Below are 20,653 nucleotides of genomic sequence, written 5' to 3'. Positions count from 1 at the left end.
AAAGAAGAGATATCTGATTTAGCACAGTCTCAAAGAAATGTACGTGCTGAATAGCAGACAGGCAGGAATTATTAACAAAACTGAAGGAGCTTTTATGCATATGGTAATTCTCTTTGGCTTGAACTTTATGTTTCTACTTCAGATATCACTGCGTTTCTGACAGTTTAATCATTTACTTCTAACAAATGCCTATACTGTATACAGTACATCATGTATACTGTAGGTTGGTCTGTATGTTAATTACTTTTTATATACAATAAAATACTTTGATTTTTCAAATTGGTTATTGTTACAATCTGATAAACCTAAAAGTTTTCTAGCACTCTTTGGTAACTTACTGCATTGGTCATGTTTTTTCTGCTGTATTGGTATAATACTCATTTTCAATAGAGTCAAGTGTAAAAGATCTTGTACAACTATCAGTATAACTAACAATAACAATGTATACTCTTAATAGCCTGTAATATGCTTTTCCCAGAGCAATCTTATGTTATTTAACTTTCTATGAGTTCACATCTTGAGTGGTTTGTTAAAGGAATGAGAACTGAGATCTTGTGCTTCCAGAACCTGAGAAGTGCAGATATCCTGTTACCCACATGTGCACCAGGGGCTAAATTATGGGTGGGTGAAGTGGTTATAGAGTTCCTGGCCCTCCACAGTAACCAAATAGGATCAGGATGTGTTGCAGTGTGGAGCTTACTAAACATGGGAACTTCCTGGTCAGGACTGCTCCTTAAAGCATGACTTTTTGTGTGTGTCCTCACGCTCTAGTGTGTGTGGGTGAAAAGCAGCATAGGGAGGCTGTCCCTGCTCACGGATGACTTGGTATTTGGGAATTGTAAACAGAGTTCTCTGCACATGTCTGGTTTCCATTTGTTTAAACCTTAAAAGAAAGGATGGTTGGAAAAGTTGTGGAAGATCTGGCAAGACACCAAGCTACAGCTTGCAACAATGTGCAGCTAAAGAGGCAGAATATAAGAGATGCCACAAAATGGGATATTTGGCAATAGCGTGCAGGTCATCAATAATAGTGGAAACTATCCAACAGGGATTGTTATCAGATGACGGTGAGTCTATATTTCTAAGGACTATATCCTCACTAGAACAGGCAATATCTTTGTACATAAGCATGAATCTGAGCAATCAAAAACTTAAATTTAAAATTGTTACTGGAGCAGCAGTCACTGTAGTTCCAAAAAGTTTATAATCAATCCCAGATGAAAATCAGCAAAGATCAAATAAGATTCTACATGGGGCTAGTAACAATAGTTGGATGTTTGTGGGAAGTTCCTTGGGAAATTGGGAAACAACTGAAAGTTCTTTAACAAGCAATATGTGTCATACCAGGACTAACAACTCCCCTACTAGAGTTTCCAGCATACAAGGACTACATTTATTACTGAAACTGGAATGCATTAATGGCAGAAAGCAAACTATACAGGACATGTATCCACACATCTTCTCAGGGCTAGGAATGTTGTCAAGAGAGTACAAAATAAAATCAGTGCCATCACCAACTCCCTTGGCTCTCTCAGCCTCATAGTGCATCCTTATACCTTTTATAGGAAAAGTCAAAGAAGAATTAAAGAGAGTGGGGTTATTTCCCAGATAGAAGAACTCACGGACTGGTGTGCGAGAATGGGTGTAGTACTGAAGCTCAATGGCAAATTCTGCATTTGTGTGGACTTTACACAACCTTATAAAAGGGTGCGCAGAGAAAGACACATACTTCCTGCAGCTGATAAGGCATTAGCTGTGTTATCAGAGGCCAAAGTCTTCTCAAAGTTAGATACTATGACAGGCTTCTGGCAGATCCCCCTGTCTAAAAAATCTGTACCATTAACTACATTCATCACCTGGTTTGGAAGGTACTGTTTCATTCGTCTTCCATTTTGCACATTTCAAAAAGAGAATCTCTCAGATTGTCAGGTTTTCCTGGCATCCTCTTCCATGCAGATGAGGTGTTGGTATATGGCAGAGATAAAAATGAACATGATGAGTGACTACACACAGTTTTGAGATGCTTTCAAGAAGCTAGACTCACTCTGAATAAGAAATGTGAATCCGGAAAGGAGCAGATTACATTTATAGGACACATAATTAGCAAACAGGGAATTCAGCCAGATTCAGACAAACTGAAAGCATTAATTGCCTTACCCAAACCACAAAACATTTCTGGTGTAAAAAGGTTTGTGGGCATGACAAACCATTTTGGGAAATTCTTACCAAATTTATTCATGTAACAAAACTCTTAAGAGATTTCCATAATGGTCACAATTTACAGATCTGGGTGAACACATAACAAAATGCATTTAATAAAATAAATAAAAAGTACTGTTTTGGCACAATACTCTAAACGACCCATCAACAGTAGCAGTGGATGCATTGTCATATGGTTTAGGAGCAGAACTCAAAGAAAAGCAGCCAGAAGGAGACCAGAGACCTGTTGCATTTATATCAAGGAGCCTCTCAGAAACTGAACAGTGGTATGCTCAAGTGAAAAAGGAAGCTCTAGCAGACACTTGGGTCTGTGAACGGACATAAGCCCTTAGTGGATTCAAAACCACTGGATGATCTTCCACCTAAGATTCAAAAATTTCAACTACAGCTGATGCAATTTTCTTTAAACATTGATCATGTGCTAGAGAAAGCTCTCATAACAGTAGACAGTCTATCTAGAACCCCAATTAAGCAGCCACCAAATGAAAAGGAAAAGACTTTAGAGAAAGACGTCAAAGTCTACATTGACTTTGTTCTGGCAACAAATCCAGCATTTGTCAGCTGACTTCAGCTAATTAGAGATGAACAACTAAAGGATAAGACTTGCCAGAAATATACTGAACTCTGCCAAAGAGGGTGGGCTCAGAGTCAACTTCCAACAGACCTACTGTTGTATTGGCAGGAATGTACGGACCTCGTTGGGGCTGATGGCCTGCTTCTGAAAGGATGGAACAATTTTATCCCTACAGTACTACAGAAAGAGATTCTCTCCAAAATCCATACAGAAGACCAAGGAATAAACAAGTGCAGAGCATGAACACAACAGACCGGGCGGTGACCCAGTCTCAATGGCAAATTCAGACTTTAGTAGAGTGCTGTGGGGTATGAAACAAGGGGGGGGGGGGCAATCTCCAGAGCAATTAGTCTCTACAAAACTACCTGACAGAGCTTGACAGTGGGTAGCAACATATTTTCTTCTCTGGAAAGACACACATTATTGTAGTTGATTACTTTTCCAGGTATATTGACTTGGCTATACTTACTTAGACTTCCTCAGCACAGGACAGCCAGAGACTGAAGTGAATATTTGAAAAACACGGAGTTCTTAAAGTCTCCATATCAAATAATGCGTGTCAATTTATCTCTGAAATGTGCCTACCATTCACACAGGACTTTGATTTTTAATATTTTACTAGTAGTCCACATTTCCTCCAGAGCAATGGTGAGGTGGAGAGAGCAGTGCAGATTTTAAAAAGACCTATATAAAAACAATAGACCAGTATAAAGCATTTATGGCCCAGCAGTCAACATCACTTGTGTCTGGTCTATTCCCAGCAAAACGTTTGCTGCGAAGACAACTAAGGATGGTTATATCTATGGTACTAATATGCTTAAATCTAAATAGCCCAACCTGAAGGAATTTTGAAAATGGGATTCTGAAATTAAAATTAAGCAGCAACAAAACTTCAGTGATTGGCACAGAACAAAAGCATTACCTGAACTGAGACCAGGGAGCAACGGTTGGCTTAAAAGTTCCCAGAAATTTGGAACAGTTCTGAACCAGGCAGACACTCCCAGAGGCTACCTAGTGGAGACTCCAAAAGGACTTCTCTGGAATAATCTGGTTAATCTTAAATATTTCCTAACACAACAAGGAACGGATCTGGGACCTGCGGGTACTCTATCACAAATTGAGCCCTCCTTCCCCCAGAGAACTGCACACACAAATTCAGCAAAAGGGAGACCATAGTCTGGAAGATTGATCAGACCCCCCTCAAAGGCTTGATCTTTTGAATATTGCTCTGGACTATGTAAATGGGGTTGGCAAAGGGACATAGTAGTGTAAATAGTTTTGAGGAATTGGAAGTTTCTTTTGAATTGTATGTATAGACACTGATTTATGATTTAAGTTTCAATTTATTATAAAGAAAGGAAGATGTGCAGTAGTTATAGAATTCCTGGTCCTCTACACACACCAATCAGTACTAGTGTGTGTTGCATCATGGAGCTTAATAAATGAGGGAACTTCCAGTTCAGGGAATTGTATAGTTGCTACTTAAAGCATGCCTCTTCATGTTTGTCTTCACACTACAGTATGTGTAGCTAAAAAGCAGCATAGGGAGGCTGTCCCTGCTCATTTGTAACTCAGGATTTTGGGAATTATAAACAGTTTCCTGCAAATGTCTGGACTCTATTTGTTTAAAGAGCCCTGCACGCTTCATAGGATGATAAATTCCATCCCATGGAGGAGGGTATTTGAAGAAAAGTCCACAAAGGAAATGGACTAGATTAATAACAAATTTCTTTTTGGAGAGGGCTTCTGCTTGGACAGCCCATTCCATGAATCACTTTAAGCAGCCTATGCAATGTATGCCCTGAATCAGCTCAATTACTATGCAGAAGAAACCAGTTTAGGAAATGGTAGGTCTTTAAGCTCCAACAGAGGTTTGGAGGACCACCCCTGAGGGAAGCAGAAACAGATCAGGCACATGTTGATTTTTAACAGATAAAACAGGTCTAAGCTACAGTTTTCTCCAGTTATGTGTGTTGTTTCTGTGAGCTATAGCCCCTGACTAACCCATCTGGCAATCTGCAGGTATATACTTGAGTCATTCCAGCTTGATGTTGGATAAAGAGTGAAGTGTCATCAGGTTGATGGAGGGGGGATGAGAGAGTAAATCGTGATGCAGATCCCTAAAACCTGGAGTTACGCCAGGGAGGAAAATGTAGACTAGTTAATCAGTTTGTTAAATTGAATCCAGCCACTTAGCAGAGCCCTTAGGAATTACAAAGATTTCAGACATATATTATTTTGAGGCAAAGACACTACTGAAGCATTTTCTTAGCTGCAATTTGATTATATTCTCTTTGTGGGACTTTAACTGTATAGTAAATATGTGCAGTACTATTGCAAGAGTCTGGCAGCATTTGCATCAGAAATCCTTTGTGGTGAGCTAGACTGGGGCTGGTCCTTAGGTGGCTATGCAGTAGGGAAGATAGGGTCCTCTTAATACAAGTACAGAATTATGGCCTCTGTGCTGCGCGGCCAGTCTTTCTGGGAGCAAGTCACCCAAAAGCCATCGATCCACCCTCTTTAAGGGCCTGTGGCCAATCAGGTCTGTTCCTATATCAGCCCCAACTGAGAAGGGGTCAGTTGAGGAGTGTTGCAGGAAAGTTAGCTCCTGTGGCTTGTCCTAGAGTAGGGAGGAGAGGTTCAAGGGAAAAGGCTTCTGGGCCCCTCCAGCTTGCTTTATTCAGGGGAATAGCTTTGTATGTGTGTGTTTGTGAGTTTTGTATTTGAAGAATAAAATTGTGCCCTGAAGGAAACTCCTGAATACACTTTTGGGAGTGGCATTAGTTCCTCCTGCACTGGGAAGATAGACAAGCAGTCTACCCCCTCCACATCACCCAGCAGAGCTAGGATCATATTATACTCTCCATAGCACAATTGGGTTCTTCCAGGGAGCAATTCTGCGTCTTTGGAGCAGAATGCCTCTCACTCCAGGCTTTGATTAAATGGCACAATCTATCCAAGCCCACAATTTACAGTTCTTTTGTGCATGTAATTATCCACTTCACACCTGCAACTGTGTTTTTGCACATACCACCTTAGAGAGGCACAGTTATGAATATTCAATTTCAAATATCCTGACTTTTGTGGGATTTAGTCTAAAACTTTATTTCACTGGGCATTTTTGTAGTGAATTGAGATGGAAAGAAAAGTGATGGCTACTCTATAAAAATTGCCAGCATTCAAACCGTGCAGCACTGACATAATTCAGTATGTGAAATATGAGGAACCAGCATGCTGAATAGCTGTCAAAAGCTATTTTTCTGGTTTTTTTAAATTATCTTTCATAAATAAATGCAACAACGTGCAGCTGTGACAACTCTAGGAATTATTCTAGTTTGGCATAAGATAGGGATTTTTTTGTGTGTTGGCTAATTGAAAAGGCACGTTAGCTATTTTTTTTACAAATAAGTTATCAAGCATCTGGATATTTTCAATGATGAAGTATTAACCTCATTTTCAGGAGTGAAAAAGATTGCTCTCAGCTTTGAAAGGGACTTTATTTCCTGGGGGACACACGGAAGCAATATCTTTGATCACTGTTAGGTGCAATACTTTGAACCTCTAAAATGAAAATCTTTGAACCTGTAGCCAACTTGTTTAGGTTTTTTGTTGTCACAGATGAAGATGACATACCGAATGTGGGTCCAGGGGCGGCTCTAGGATTTGCGCCACCCCAAGTAGGGTGGCACGCTGCGGGGGGCGCTCTGGCGGTCGCTGGTCCCACGGCTCCAGTGGACCTCCCGCAGACGTGCCTGCGGAGGGTCCGCTGGTCCCGCGGCTCCGGTGGACCTCCCACAGCCATGCCTGCGGATGCTCCACCGGAGCTGCGGGACCAGCGGACCCTCCGCAGGCACGTCTGCGGGAGGTCCGCCGGAGCTGCCTGCTGCCCTCCCGCGGGACGCCGCCCTAAGCGCGCGCTTGGCGCGCTGGGGTCTGGAGCCGGCCCTGTGTGGGTCAAACCCACTGGTTCAAATAATGGTTTCATGACGATTACTGCAGGCTGCCAAACAAATGCCTTAACAATTGCCACCTATTTTATTAACTAAAATTTGTATATGTGCAGTGTGAGTTCATAAACATATATAGTTTTCTATAGTCCATAAATGGCTAGGTGACTTTTTTGCTTTTAAGTTTTTGTTTGGTCCTTACTCATCAAAGAAATACTACACAGAAGTTTTATTTTACTGCTTTTTTAAAATAAAGACTGTTGATATAAAAGCTCACTATTTGTTGGAAAAAACTAATCTTTATCCTCCCTTTATTCTCTTTTGCTATCTCCCTTCCTTTCTGTTTGTTCTCCAAACTGCTGCTTTCATCCCTGCTCCAACAAGCTTGACTTCCAGGTCAGTACCTTCTGCTCTCTTCTCTTACATCACTCGCTGTTCAGCTAAGCTTGATCTTCTCATTGAAATAATACATTTCTTAAGTGGTTTTTCTCTTGCAATTTATTTTTCATTGTTTTCATTATACATTCAGAGTTTGTTTTTTCATATGATAATTTTGTTGTCAGAAAGTATTGGAAGATTACCAGTTGTGTTTCAAGCTCAATCATCATTTTCTAAAGCACGATGTAAAATGATGGGGCTAAACCAATGTTATACATTTCCCATACAACAAAAGTTCTGGCAGTAGTAGAGCAGCTATGTTAACATTGTAGCTTAAGCCATTTTATTTAAAAAAATCACAATGTTTTGAAAAAATTTTCTAAGAAAAAGTGGTTTAGCCACATATTGAATCCACATGTTGTTTTGTGTGAAGATCTTTTTCTTTTTTAAATTTGTTTTTATTGTTAAGGAATTCATCATTTACACACAGTGTCATATACTGGTTCAAACGATGTGAGCCACTGGTACAACTGTGAGACCCTTTCCTGAGGAAAGTTTATTTCAACAAATGGACATTTTTCCAACAAAAAACCTCTTATCAAAAAATTCCCAACCAACTCTAGTCAACAGTAATAAGAAAATAAGTAATAGACATTTTTTACCACCCATTCCTGTACTCCAAGAAAATAATACTTATTTATATCAGCCAATGAATCAAAAAAAACAGGGACTATAGAAATAAGCATTATGTGCTTGATCCTTATTATTAACAGCACACAATAGAAAATTCGATTTTTTTAAAATTTATTTTCCTTTACTTATCATAGCTGAAGTTGAAGAAAATACTTAGCTGGGAACTGGCTTTATATGTCACGGTGCTTAGATGCAGAAAGAATTTTTACTGTACTTTTCCAGATGATTTAGCCTGCTTTCTGATGCCTATTTAAGACAGATGAGTTCATGATGATTGTACTGCAGATGTTTTTTATAACCCTCTCAAAGGAATTCTATAGCTTCTTTCTCAAAAGTTCAGTTAGAGGTGCTTTGAAATCAAATCCTTTGTAAATTCAGGTAGCTCTGCAATTACCTTACTGTACAGTATTCATATCACGTTTACATACAACTAAATTGCCTCTCATATTTTATTCTATAATTTTATGCTTGCTATTGAAAGTAGACCTGGTTGAAACTCAGAATTTCTGTTCCAGGAGCTGACATTTTGAAATTTCCCTTTGTCTAGAATTGGAACAAAAATCATATTTTCAAAATTTCCTGTGAAATGAAATTCCAAAAACAATTAATTTGGGAAATATCAAAATTACCTTTTAAAAATGTTTCATTCTGATAAGGTCAAAGTGTTTTCTTTCAATTTTTAAACTTAATATAAAGTTGAAATGATAAAACAAAACACTTATCGAAATGAAGCACTTTTACCTTTTCAGAGTGAAACGTTTCGATAATTTTTCATTGTCAATTTTGACAAAATTGGCACATTTCTTCTAAACATTTTATTTAGTCAAATCATCATTTTCAGAAAATTTTCAACCACTTCTAGTTGAAAGAGAGAGAGAGTGGTACCACACCTAGGTCTTGCTCTTCTGTACTTAGCATTGTAGAATCTGGGCTCTTAGCTGTAGAAACTTTGCTGCTTCCCATGAAGTGTTCTAGGAAATTCATAAATCTTCCAAGCATAACACTTATGTTTTAATGTGGAAAAAAGTTTTCTATTTGGGCATCCAGTAAACTATTGTTGCCTTGAGTTATTTCAATATCCTCCAGTTTGCAATACACGGTTTGGCTAATGAAATTTAGCTCACACTTATCGTCTCTGAAATACACATGGCAGCTATATTTTCCTTTTAATTCCTGTGGAATGGGTCTTGCCATTGGAAATGAATGAAGAAGGGCTTCTTAAAAGCCTACTTCAAGTTGAAGGATCCAATGGCTTTGTGGGCTTTTGGTTCCTAGGTGATTGATTATCCCTTCCTTTAAATCTTTTTTCCAAGCCTTCATTGTACTAATCATTGTCCTGGGATGTGGTTTTTTAATTTTTTGTATGGTCCCCTGGCAGTTGTATAAACTACATTCTTGGTCTTAAACTCATCTTTTATTCATATTTTTTCTTAAGGAAAAAGTGGTGCTTCAAGCACATACAAGGTTTTTGCTAAAAGTGGTCTCTTGACTTCCACATAAACTAGTCCATTTGTCTACTGGTTTTCTTCCCCATACCATATGACTTATTTGGGCAGCTTTGTTCCATTCACTAAGGCAGACTTTCAGACAATATCTAGATAGAACTTTCCTCCCACCCCTCCACAAATCATCCAGACTGATGAGTCCATCTCAATGCAGAGGTTTCTCAGGTAGATAATTTTGGGATGTACAGGTTTTTCATTTCAGTCCAGGTTCCAGGTATCGGAAGGCCTGATGTCACATTCAGATAGAGCTATGGCAGAACCTTCAGTCTGCCTTTGTAAGATGTCTGTATCTGAAAATTTCAGAAAGCCTACATTTATGCGAATTCACACTCTTTACCCCCAAATTATTCTTTGTATATTGAGGCTGGGAGAGATGCTATATCTTAGCTCCACAACTGAGCACTCAGCCCACTTCCAAGGAGGGTTGCTGTTGCAGATTAGCATCCAAGAGGGGTGAATCTGTGGATTCAATTTTATGGAGGACAAATATTAGCTAGGCTGCTGGCCACTTAGACCCCAAGTTGTAACCTCATACAGAAAAGTGTTCAGCACGTTCCTAGCCCTACAAGGATGAGCTTGTCAGAAATCTCTATCTTTCTCACATCAGCCTCTAAGTTAGTCTTCTACCTTGGTAGTCTGGATAAATATTGGCAATTTTGAAATCTTTGGAGAAGATACTCGGTACTTAAAACTTCACATATATCATTTTTTTCAGTGTTTAAGCTTAGCTTTTATAAATCACTTTCCAACTAAAGCTGATTGCATTTCTTTACATATGTAGTTTCCTTTTTGTGAAATTTGAATCTCATCATTATCCTATTCTGTTTGCAGTCAATAGCATCAGTAAACTGGATGAACACTGATTTAGTTTCTTCTTTATTGTATGCATAATATAGACAACTTCTAGAGAAGCTAGGCTGAATAGTAATTAAATGCAAGGATTCAAATAATCATTAAGACACAATTTATTTGGAAATCATTGGTTGCTTATTACTGCTACACTTGTAAAACGGTAGTTTTCTTTTTTATTCCATCCAGAAATGAATTTGAGATGCTTACTTTGGGATAACCTTTGATTAATTTAATATTTTAATGTAGGTGTTATAGCATTTGTGTCAGCAAATATTCAACATATATTGAAAAGGTCATCTGCAATATAAAAGTTAAAGAAAGAATATCGTGCAATATTATTGCCATGCATTTCATTTTGTGGTATTTAATGACTGGTGTGTGGAAATATCTGTCCTGTGGTTGTGGGCGTGATTCCTGTTTTGTTATATTGACCTAAAGGAGTAGTTGACCTCATTAAAGAAAACTGTTGTCCTAACTCTGCCAAATTTTGTCCCTCGAGTCTTGGTTAAGGCTACTAGAGTACAATGTGGGTTTATTGACGGATTCCAGTGATTGCATTAAGGTTTCCAGGCTTGTATAATCATTAGTGTCAGAGCTTGACTTAGGAAATGGCTGTATTTAATTATTCAGTTATATTAATCAATGTATTGCTAAGTGTGTTTTTTAATTATTTGTTTTGCTTTATGGTTGTTAGAGAATGTGTTGTCTAAATGATAACATAATGTTCTTCTATACTTATGGCAGACTAGAGAATACAATATATTATAGAAATAATTACATACTTTCAATCTGTTAAATAAAATATAGCCCTAAATACAAGAAACAGCACTTTTGAACTTTTCATGAACCAACTTAATATTTCTCATTTAGGTTACTATACATTGCAACCCCCTCCTCCATTTCTGTATATAGACAAACAGTGGGATGGTATGTGTTCCAACAGATTTTAATATACTGAGAAATGCAAGAAATTTTCCCACCAGCGTTAGCTGTTGGTCTGCCTAATTGTTTCCATGGGAGGTTAAAGCTCAATGAGATGAGCAAGGCAAGGTCTAAGGGGATTTTAAATTTAACTTAGTAGCCTTCTGCAGTTTTGTCAAATGTCAGTTTGATGGTTCCAAGGGCAGTGTGATATGTTGTTCAAAGATAATTTCCTTGGAGAAAATGAGATAGTTATATTAATGAGCACTGAGAGAATCCTTGATATACTGTCCTTTTCAGAAAGACTGCTTAGTCTTGGTGAGAAACATAGTTGTAATATTTATTGGGTAATTGACAGAGTGTTGTCATCTTTTTCTGTTATAGTGTGTTATTAAATAAGACTGCCTTGTAAAAATATTTAAAGATTTGATGAAGGATGCTTCACTCTTATCTGTTTATATATATAAATATTCACAATCAAAACATTTTGGTAAAAAAAGAATTAAAGTCAAAAGTATGTTTGAGTGGAGTCCAATTGACATGTAAAAGTCACTATTACACTTTATTTACAAAAATTCTGAATCTTTAACAAAAAACAACAAACAGAATAACTGTAGATGAACAGTTAAAAGATCCAGTCTGTTCCTCTCTGCAATATAATCCTTCATTGCTCACCATTATCCCACCCATTTGACCTTACCCACATTTTACTTTGCCTCCCATAATATGCTAAACTACATGCAAAGGTCAAAATAACAAATTACTAGGAGATAATTAGAAATTGATCTCTGAACAAGAAAAGAGAATTTATAATCTCCTAGTAATTTATTATTTTGACATGCAAATTTTAGGGGGCAAAATTTAGAGGGCAGCATAAATTGGGTGGGGTGAGAGTTCTGTAATCCTTTGAGTACAAAAGTATATGTTTTGGTTTTTAATGCACTTGGCTCTCCACTGATATGCTATGGAAGCAGGGCCACAAGAAACTGTTCTCCCTTTCCATTCCGTGCTTTCCAGCACAGAAACAGCCTTTTTGCTTCCTTTGTGTCACTATTGGCACTAATCTCCCCAAAGTGGGCAGAGACATGGATTCTGCGAAGTATATCCTGCACCCTGTGAAACGTGAAGCAGCCATTCTGCTCTTCCTTTCCAGGGTATACTGCACCTGGCTGAGGCACAATTACTTCCCCATGCATCAGAGATTTACATTTGGGGAGCAGTCAGATGATCTCTCATTTGGGAGATGTACATTTATTTCATTTGTTCACTAAGTCACCAAATCATTCTTTTTGTGTAAAGGAAAGAAGCAGCATAGAAAATAGTGTGGAGATCAAAGAGGGATAATGATACAAAGGACGCACTAACTAGAATAGAAGAAAATACTCTAATTATAGATTGTCGATTGAAGTAGTGGAGAAAGTTACTCTCAATGGCCCACTGAGATACACAAGGTTTGGCCCTTCTGTAGGTTTTCTTCTTAGGGTATATTTTCACTGCAAAAAAAGGTGTGGTGTTAACTTAAATTAGCTAACTCAGGTTAAAATAGCAGTGAAGTTAAGGCAACTCAGATTTTAACTCAGTTTAGGTGCTTGAGTTAAAACCTTGAGCTGCTAACCCAAATTAAAACATGAGTTGCCTTCTATTTTAACCTCAGTTAGTTAACCTAAGTTAAGAACAGAGGAAGGTCTATTTAACTGGGGTCCACAATTGTAACTGTAGCTTATTTTCCAGGTATTGGGCCTCCGGAAAACAAACTTTATTTTTAATTTCTGTTGTGATTGCGGCTAAAGGTGCTGTTGAAAATAACGACTGAACAAGCAAACTACTTCTTTACAGCCCTGTTCCCTAGTGCACACACCTGATGGTCTAATGGATCTGTGACAGACAAACCCTCTGATTTAGATTTGATTCATTTTCATTATAATTGAAACTATCTAAAGTGTTATTCAATAAGAGTGGGATGAGATAAGAAACTGTATTGTACCATAGTAACTCTAACTCAGGAACCAATCCATACAACAAACCTCGATGCCAACTCTGCCCACATATCTACACCAGCGACACCATCACAGGACCGAACCAGATCAGCCACACCATCACCGGCTCATTCACCTGCATGTTCACCAATGTAATATATGCCATCATATGCCAGCAATGCCCCTCTGCTATGTACATCGGCCAAACTGGACAGTCTCTACGGAAAAGGATAAATGGACATAAATCAGATATTAGGAATGGCAATATACAAAAACCTGTAGGGGAACACTTCAACCTCCCTGGCCACACAATAGCAGATCTTAAGGTGGCCATCCTGCAGCAAAAAAACTTCAGGACCAGACTTCAAAGAGAAACTGCTGAGCTTCAGTTCATCTGCAAATTTGACACTATCAGCTCAGGATTAAACAAAGACTGTGAATGGCTTGCCAACTACAAAACCAGTTTCTCCTCTCTTGGTTTTCACACCTCAGCTGCTAGAAGAGGGTCTCATCCTCCCTGATTGAACTAACCTCGTTATCTCTAGCCTGCTTCTTGCTTGCTTATATATACCTGCCCCTGGAAATTTTCACTACATGCATCCGTCGAAGTGGGTATTCACCCACGAAAGCTCATGCTCCCAAACGTCTGTTAGTCTATAAGGTGCCACAAGACTCTTTGCTGCTTTTATTGTACTGAGCTTTCAGTGGTCACAATCCACGACGTATGTGGAGATGAAACTAGTCTGAGCTACAAATGGCATTATGAAAAAGGTACTCAATGGGAAGCTAGTGAGTCTCAGTTCTCTGCTTTCCTCCATGCACCTCTCTCTCCAGCATGCAAACACAGTATGTCTCCAGTGCTTTAGGTGGAAGTGCTGCAGACTAAAGGATTCCACTTAGTGCAGCTAGTACTGTATCAAGTACCATTTTTGTTTAAACAATTACTCTGGAAAAATTCCCTTATTATACATCTGCTAAATAAATACCTAAGCACAGATGTTTATTTTCAAGGTGGGAGATACAGATTCTGTGACAACATTTGGCTGTACCGACTCATAATGCCAAGACACTGGTTTGCACAATGCAGTAATATTTTCTTGTAGCTGCTTGTTGCGACAAAGCGATAGTCCCTTACTGAAGCACTCAGTAACCCCACACATTCATAAGTCAGGCTTCAAATATTCATGAGATTTTAAAATGGTGAAATTTAAAAAATAATAAATTTAGGGTTCTTTTTCTTTGCGCATATAGGATACACTTGGGTTACATTTTCAAGCTTTTGTTTGCAATCATGACAAACTTATGTTTTAATTGAAAACTGAATTTCTCATGTAAATGAGACAGGAGGAGCTGGACATTTAAGTAGAACACCAAATAATGAGATACATTAATCTTGAGAGTTGGCAACATTGAGTACTGTAACATACTTGTGTTCTACTCTGTCTTTGAGAGCTAGTGATGGGTGAATTAGATCATGTGCAGATAACTAAAATTTTAGCCATATTTGTTGAACCAGGTATTTTCAGCCACATTTTATGCTGTTCAGTTACTTCGCCTCATCCTGTAGTCATCTTCTCAAAGCAGCAGAGAGTAACTAGGTGTAATGCTCACTTAGCTTAGCCAGTAGATAGAATTTGAGTCTCTAGGAGAAGGGGGAAAAAAGAATTACCTCCCACCAAAATTTCTTCTCCCTCCGTCTAGGCTCTAAAAAGGAGGCAGAAATTTGTCCCTGTGATACCCTCCTCTAAGGCTCTTAGAGATGAATAGAGAACGATCTCTGCTATATAAAGATAGTGGGTTGGGCTATGGTTAACTTAGAGGGCATCCTTCCCACATGACCCCTCTCCACAGTAGGCCCTGAACTACTCCTTGCTTACCTTTATCTGACTTCTGAAGGGAGCATCAAACTTCTACATTTTTTCTGGTCAGCAACCCCAAGCAAAGTAAATGAAAACCCTTGAGCACCACCAAGAATTGGATTAGGAAGCACAGATTTTACACGGTTTTGCTAAACTTTTTTCTCCTTTGTGCCCCACTGTGTCTAAAGCTTAGGCTAAGTGTGGTCTTTGGGATCACAGAAACTAAAACAAGTTAAACTCAGTCACAATGGACCAAATTCTATGGTATTTACTCAGTTTTTACTCATTTTTCATCAAACAGAACTCCCACTGATTTCACTGGGAATTTGCTTAACGAAAACCAAGTAAGGACCCTTAGCATTTAGCCCTATTCAATCAAGAGAGCCCTTTGCAAGGAAGGATGCTTTGTGCAAGAAGGCTCCATTCAACAACAGATGGTCAATTTGATATACTTATACTGTGGGGCTTCCATTACCCTCATATTTTTATGATGTTGTATCTATCTATCTGTGCTGCTTATTTACATTTGCTGTCTACATTACATTAATAATTTACATTAAATTAAAGACTCCTCAATTCAAAAGGAATGGAAAAAGGTCATTTTTTAAAATTGTGAGATACCTTTGAAATATAAACTGACAGTTAATTAAAATCTGTTTTCATATTTTAGTTACTGGTGCATCTACATGAGTCACTTCCTCTTAAAAGCAATGATTTGGCTATTTAAATGCTCAGGGCATATAGTGCTATAAAATGGAATAAAAGAGGCTATGCAGAGAGCTAATTATAGGGTTTGGTCTCGTTGCTTAAAGAGTAACAAATATTCATAGCATACGTCATATAAAACTAGATCTGATAAACAAACTAAAGGCAGAAACCCCAACTCTGTGGGGTTTAAGGATGTAGAAATGATAAACCTTCTAAATTTAGCTTTTGGGTTTTCTTAGGCTCCATCCTGTGCTTTGCTTGTTTTTAAGATGGATTAGATTGAGACCATGGTGAACTGGCACATGGATTGTGTGAATTGTTGATCAGTACTGATAGGTGCCCACCAAAGATGCTGGCAGAGGTGAATTTGTTCACATTTTCTGAAAAGCCCTCTAGAGTGTGTAGAATGCTGTATGTTTGGGGGACAATTCCTGTTTGGCTTTTGGGATTGAATCATAGCTGTTCCAGGACTGATGCTATCTCCATCATTGACTTTTTGCTTTTCAACCTCCTGATTTTGCTCCAGTGAAAAGCACTCTTGTTTCCTTTTGTTTTGGTGCTTAGCTGCTGCCTCTGTGATTATTAACTTATAGCAAATATAAGAGCAATCAGAAGCTGGTAATTGCACTCTGCATTGCTTCCCTCTAACATATTTGCCACGTGAGGACCTCCCATGAAAATTACTGCAACGGTGCCAGTTTTGAGCTGGATTTGCAGTTGGTTACAGCCCAGGTGCAGTTTGTACTACAAAACATTCCTGAGATAAAATAGTAAGAGCTCTGTTATCTAAAATTGTACACTGTGTGCTTATGATCATCACTTTGTGCCAGATTATGCCTGAGTATAGTATGGGTGTGCAGGTGGGAGAGGAGAACACAAGAAGCCCTTGTTCTCTCCTTCCCCTATCATGCACAAGGGCCAGGCACAATAGCACTTCTTACAGTAAGGGGTGGAAGTGACAGAACTACTCCACAAATCACTCCAAAGCCTGCTGGAGGAGGTATGTCTGTGTCTCTACCCCACACTAATCTGCCCATAGACCCCCTTGCCCCCTCCCCACCTTTTGTTTCTCTAGAAAAGTTAGAGAAAACCTCGTGACAGAAATTAAAGACAGGAGTAACAGGGTGTGACAAAAAGGTCATGCTGTATAATCTGCGTGTTTTGTGTGTGTGGCTGATTTAATCAAGCCATGGCCCACAGGCACAGCTCCTTGCACAATTTAATCTACATTTCATGGTATATGTTGCATGGGGTGGAGATGGGGAGGTGTTTTCTTTAGGGTAGACTATCAGTGAATATTAACATTGGTTTAGTACCACATGCTATGTGCACATCCTTTTGCTGGAGGTGTGGGCAACACCATTATTATTATCTTAGCATGGGCTAAAATGTGACCCATTATAACCAACATACATAGTGAGTAAGGCAGGTACCATATTTAGGAAAGTATTCCCGGACAGTCTGATTTTTCTCATTGTTTTTACAGCATTATTTTGCTCTTGCCCATTTTATTTTGGGACTTGTGTTAGGGCCTGATCCAGATGAATTAAAGTCAGTGGGTTGGAGATGGCCCTTACAGCTGTTTGAGCTGGTATTTTTATTTTTTCATTTTACTAATAGAAACATTTGCCAAATAGAAGTACAAAGTTGATTGAAATGTTTGAACTGTCATTCCCATAAGTAATCTTATTTGTCTGTTTAAAATTAGAGATGTATCTAACATTTTAAACAGAGGTCTTATCCAGACCAGAACTTCCCTGAGGACACCAAGTTTTTTTTCAAGTCCAACTGTATTGGAAATGTTGGCTGTGTCAAAGTAATTAATTCTCCATGGTTCTAATGATTCATCTTGTTTTTGCATTTAAAATATTCTTTCTCATTTTTGGTCATCATGTCAAATGGGTTAGACAACGAAAGTAAAGCAAGAAGAGTTAGGCATAAGGAACAGATTAAAGTACTCAAGGATGTTTTGGACATTAGGCATTCTTCAGGTTGAAGAACATAATCCTTTTTCTGGATTGCAAATGTGTAGTTTTTGTTTTAAATCCTGAAAGTATATAAAATTCAAATGACAGCACAGCTAGATACTTTTGCCTATTAAAATATCTGTCTTTAATAACCTATTTTATTGTAAATCTGAATAATTTATAATCTAGGTATTCTTGATTAATTTAGCAATTTGAGCACTAGAGTTTTCTTGAAGAAAATAAGGCTGCTTATTTCAACTGTGTTTTCTTTATTATTTCAAACATTTCAGTCTAAAATGAGTGTGGATTTTCTTATCATGATGATACCTATTTCCATAGACCAATCCATCTATGGATTTTAAGTGAATAAATAATTTCCTTGCATGTTTGAGCCATGAATGCATTCAATAACCCTCTCAACACTTCACCAAGGCATAAAGTTTATGAAAAGAGGAAAGGCTCCAGGCCTGGATTATATCCATATGGAGTTCCGACTTCACTAGGCTGCTGCCGTTACTCAAACGATGTTTCTGTCAGGGGACTGGAATCTGGGTCTGCAGAGTCTGGCATGGATGATGTCCCCATAGTGCTACCAGGAGCCCATGCAGAGCTCCAGCCAGGGAGTACTGTAGAGAATAGCGCCACAGGAAGTGCTGTCCAAAGGACCCAGAGTGACAGTACCCAGTGGCCCTCTGATTGGCCAACCATCCTTTTTAACCCTGGAAGGTGCCCCACGAAGTTATCTGGGCAACAACACAGACTTCTGACCTGCTGTGACTCCCAGACCTCACCTTGTCTCCTGTTCTCTGATCCTAACCTGATCCTGACCCTAATTCTTGCCTCCTGACTTTAGCTTGGTACTACCTCTGATCTCAAGTCTGCAGTCTTGGCCTGACTTTGGCCCTGACTCTTGCTTATTGACTCTAATGATTCCTCTGATCTCTGCTCATCAACTACTGTTCCTGATGTGGGGACTCTAGTCCAGCTGTGACCATTATGCCAAACTGGCTACTCCCTGGTCCCTTGCCAGGACAGTTGCATCCCAAAAATCTGGTGCAGGGCAAAGGTTGTAGCCATTCCAAAATCAGGAAAACTCCTGGGAGATCCCGTGAGCTACTGATCCATCTCTCATTTGTGTCACATGGATGCTTACGCTTATGAGACTGATTCTCATGTGCATCAATGAGGTTATTGAACCACAACTGCCCTTAGTTCAGGCTGGCTTCAGACAAGGACAGTGTACTGAAGATCAAGTAATTCACCTAACATCCAAGACATTGAAGATCCCTTCAAAAAGGGCTAGAAAGTTGGTTCATTGTAGAAATTCAGCCGGCTTAGACATCTCTGTAACAGACTCCCACAAGGATCCATTCTAGCTCTTCTTCTTTTCAACATATATACTTACGAAGTACCAACAACTAATGCTGATGAGTATGTATGTATATGTGTATGACATCTGTCTCACTGATGTGAGTAACAATCTACAAGACACTGAAGTTTCACACTTACCTTCATCAATGGACACTTAAATTGAATCTAAGATGGTGACCACAACATTCCATGTGAACAATTGCCTGGCCAATCAAGCCCTTACAGTCTGTGTTGAGGATTTTCCACTCTTTTCCCAGCCAATTGTCACTTATTTGGGAATCAAATTGCTGCAGTCTAACATACCAGTTCCATCTAGAGCACTGAAATAAAAAGATCACCTCCCATGCTGTGTTGATCCAGAAGCTAGTGGGCACCTTTTGGGGAGCAGAGGCAACTGTTTAATGAACCTCAGTGCTGGTGCTGGTCTTCATTCCAGCACAATATGAGGCAGCAGCTGGCATACGCATCTAATTGATTCAGCGCTGAACACAGTCAGAACAACCTATGTCATTAGTGGTTGCTGTAGCCACACATTAAAATCATAGCTCCCTCAAAACTTCAACAAGATGCCATTACCCTTAAAACTGCAAGGAGGGCTATGACAGAAGAAAACAACCAGCTACATATGCAAGATTGACAGTGCCTCCAACATTTACAAATAAGCAAGGCACCCTTTCTGCGTCCAGAAGAAAACACATACACCTCCAGTCCCTGGTGACTTGCCGTGACTGATTTGGTCAGATTCTTTTACGGCAGCTGTTCATGAACTCATGTCCAGAGCTGCCAGCCCAGTTAGTGCCAATCTCAGATGAACAGTGGCATATCAGGTTTGACAGCTCTGTTCTTGCAGAGTGGCACCAACTCTGGGGTAGAGAGACAGGCATGCTGACAAATTTCAGAAGCCCTAGCCTTCATCCACCTGTTTGCAACCTGGGATGCACGTCCTAGATTACGCTTAACAGGCTGCTAACTGGAATGGCAAGAGTGGCTGCCACAATGCAAAATTTTGCCTTAGCTCATTCTTGGCAGTGTAACTGTGTGTGGGGGGGGCAGCAATGCAGACAGTCAAACGTGGTGGGGGAGTGCACGACGAGAAGGTTGGAGGGCTGACTGCAATCCTTTGCTACCCTGGACGAAACAGCAGTTAGATGGCTTAACAATCTAGACATAGATTTGTGATGACAGGAGTATAAAAATATTGCTAGAGCACACATGGGTGTAATCAGGAAGGCCAAGGCACAATTGGAGTTGCAGCTAGCAAGGGATGTGAAGGGTAACAAGAAGGGTTTCTACAGGTATGTTAGCAACAAGAAGAAAGTCAGGGAAAGTGTGGGACCCTGACTGAATGGGGAGGCAACCTAGTGACAGATGATGTGGAAAAAGCTGAAGTACTCAATGCTTTTTTTGCCTCGGTTTTCACAGACAAGGTCAGCTCCCAGACTGCTGCACTGGGCAACACAGAATGGGGAGGAGGTGAGCAGCTCTCAGTGGTGAAAGAACAGATTAAGGACTATTTAGAAAAGCTGGACATGCACAAGTTCATGGGTCCAGATCTAATGCATCCAAGGGTGCTGAGGGAGTTGGCTGATGTGATAATGGTCATTGGCCATTATCTTTGAAAATTCGTGGTTATCAGGGGAAGTCCCGGACAACTGGAAAAAGGCAAATATAGTGCCCATATT

At 39.3% G+C, this 20,653-nt stretch overlaps 1 protein-coding gene across 3 annotated transcripts in view; it reads left to right on the top strand.

Moving 5' to 3' along the window:
* Positions 1 to 20,653, top strand: part of ERC2 (ELKS/RAB6-interacting/CAST family member 2) — an 801,227-nt gene that overhangs the window by 370,929 nt on the left and 409,645 nt on the right. The window contains exon 14 of one of the 3 annotated variants that reach the window (XM_039482085.1): positions 7,126 to 7,137. The exons of the other annotated variants lie outside the window; for them this stretch is intronic. Coding sequence (XP_039338019.1) covers positions 7,126 to 7,137 — 12 coding nt within the window. The remainder of the gene's footprint in view (positions 1 to 7,125; positions 7,138 to 20,653) is intronic. 3 annotated transcript variants of the gene reach the window in all.

The sequence above is a fragment of the Mauremys reevesii genome, linkage group 7, assembly GCF_016161935.1.
Source record: "Mauremys reevesii isolate NIE-2019 linkage group 7, ASM1616193v1, whole genome shotgun sequence".
Lineage (NCBI taxonomy): Eukaryota > Metazoa > Chordata > Testudines > Geoemydidae > Mauremys > Mauremys reevesii.
The sequence above is the reverse complement of the archived record's forward strand: the minus strand, read 5'-3'. Positions and strand labels throughout refer to the sequence as shown.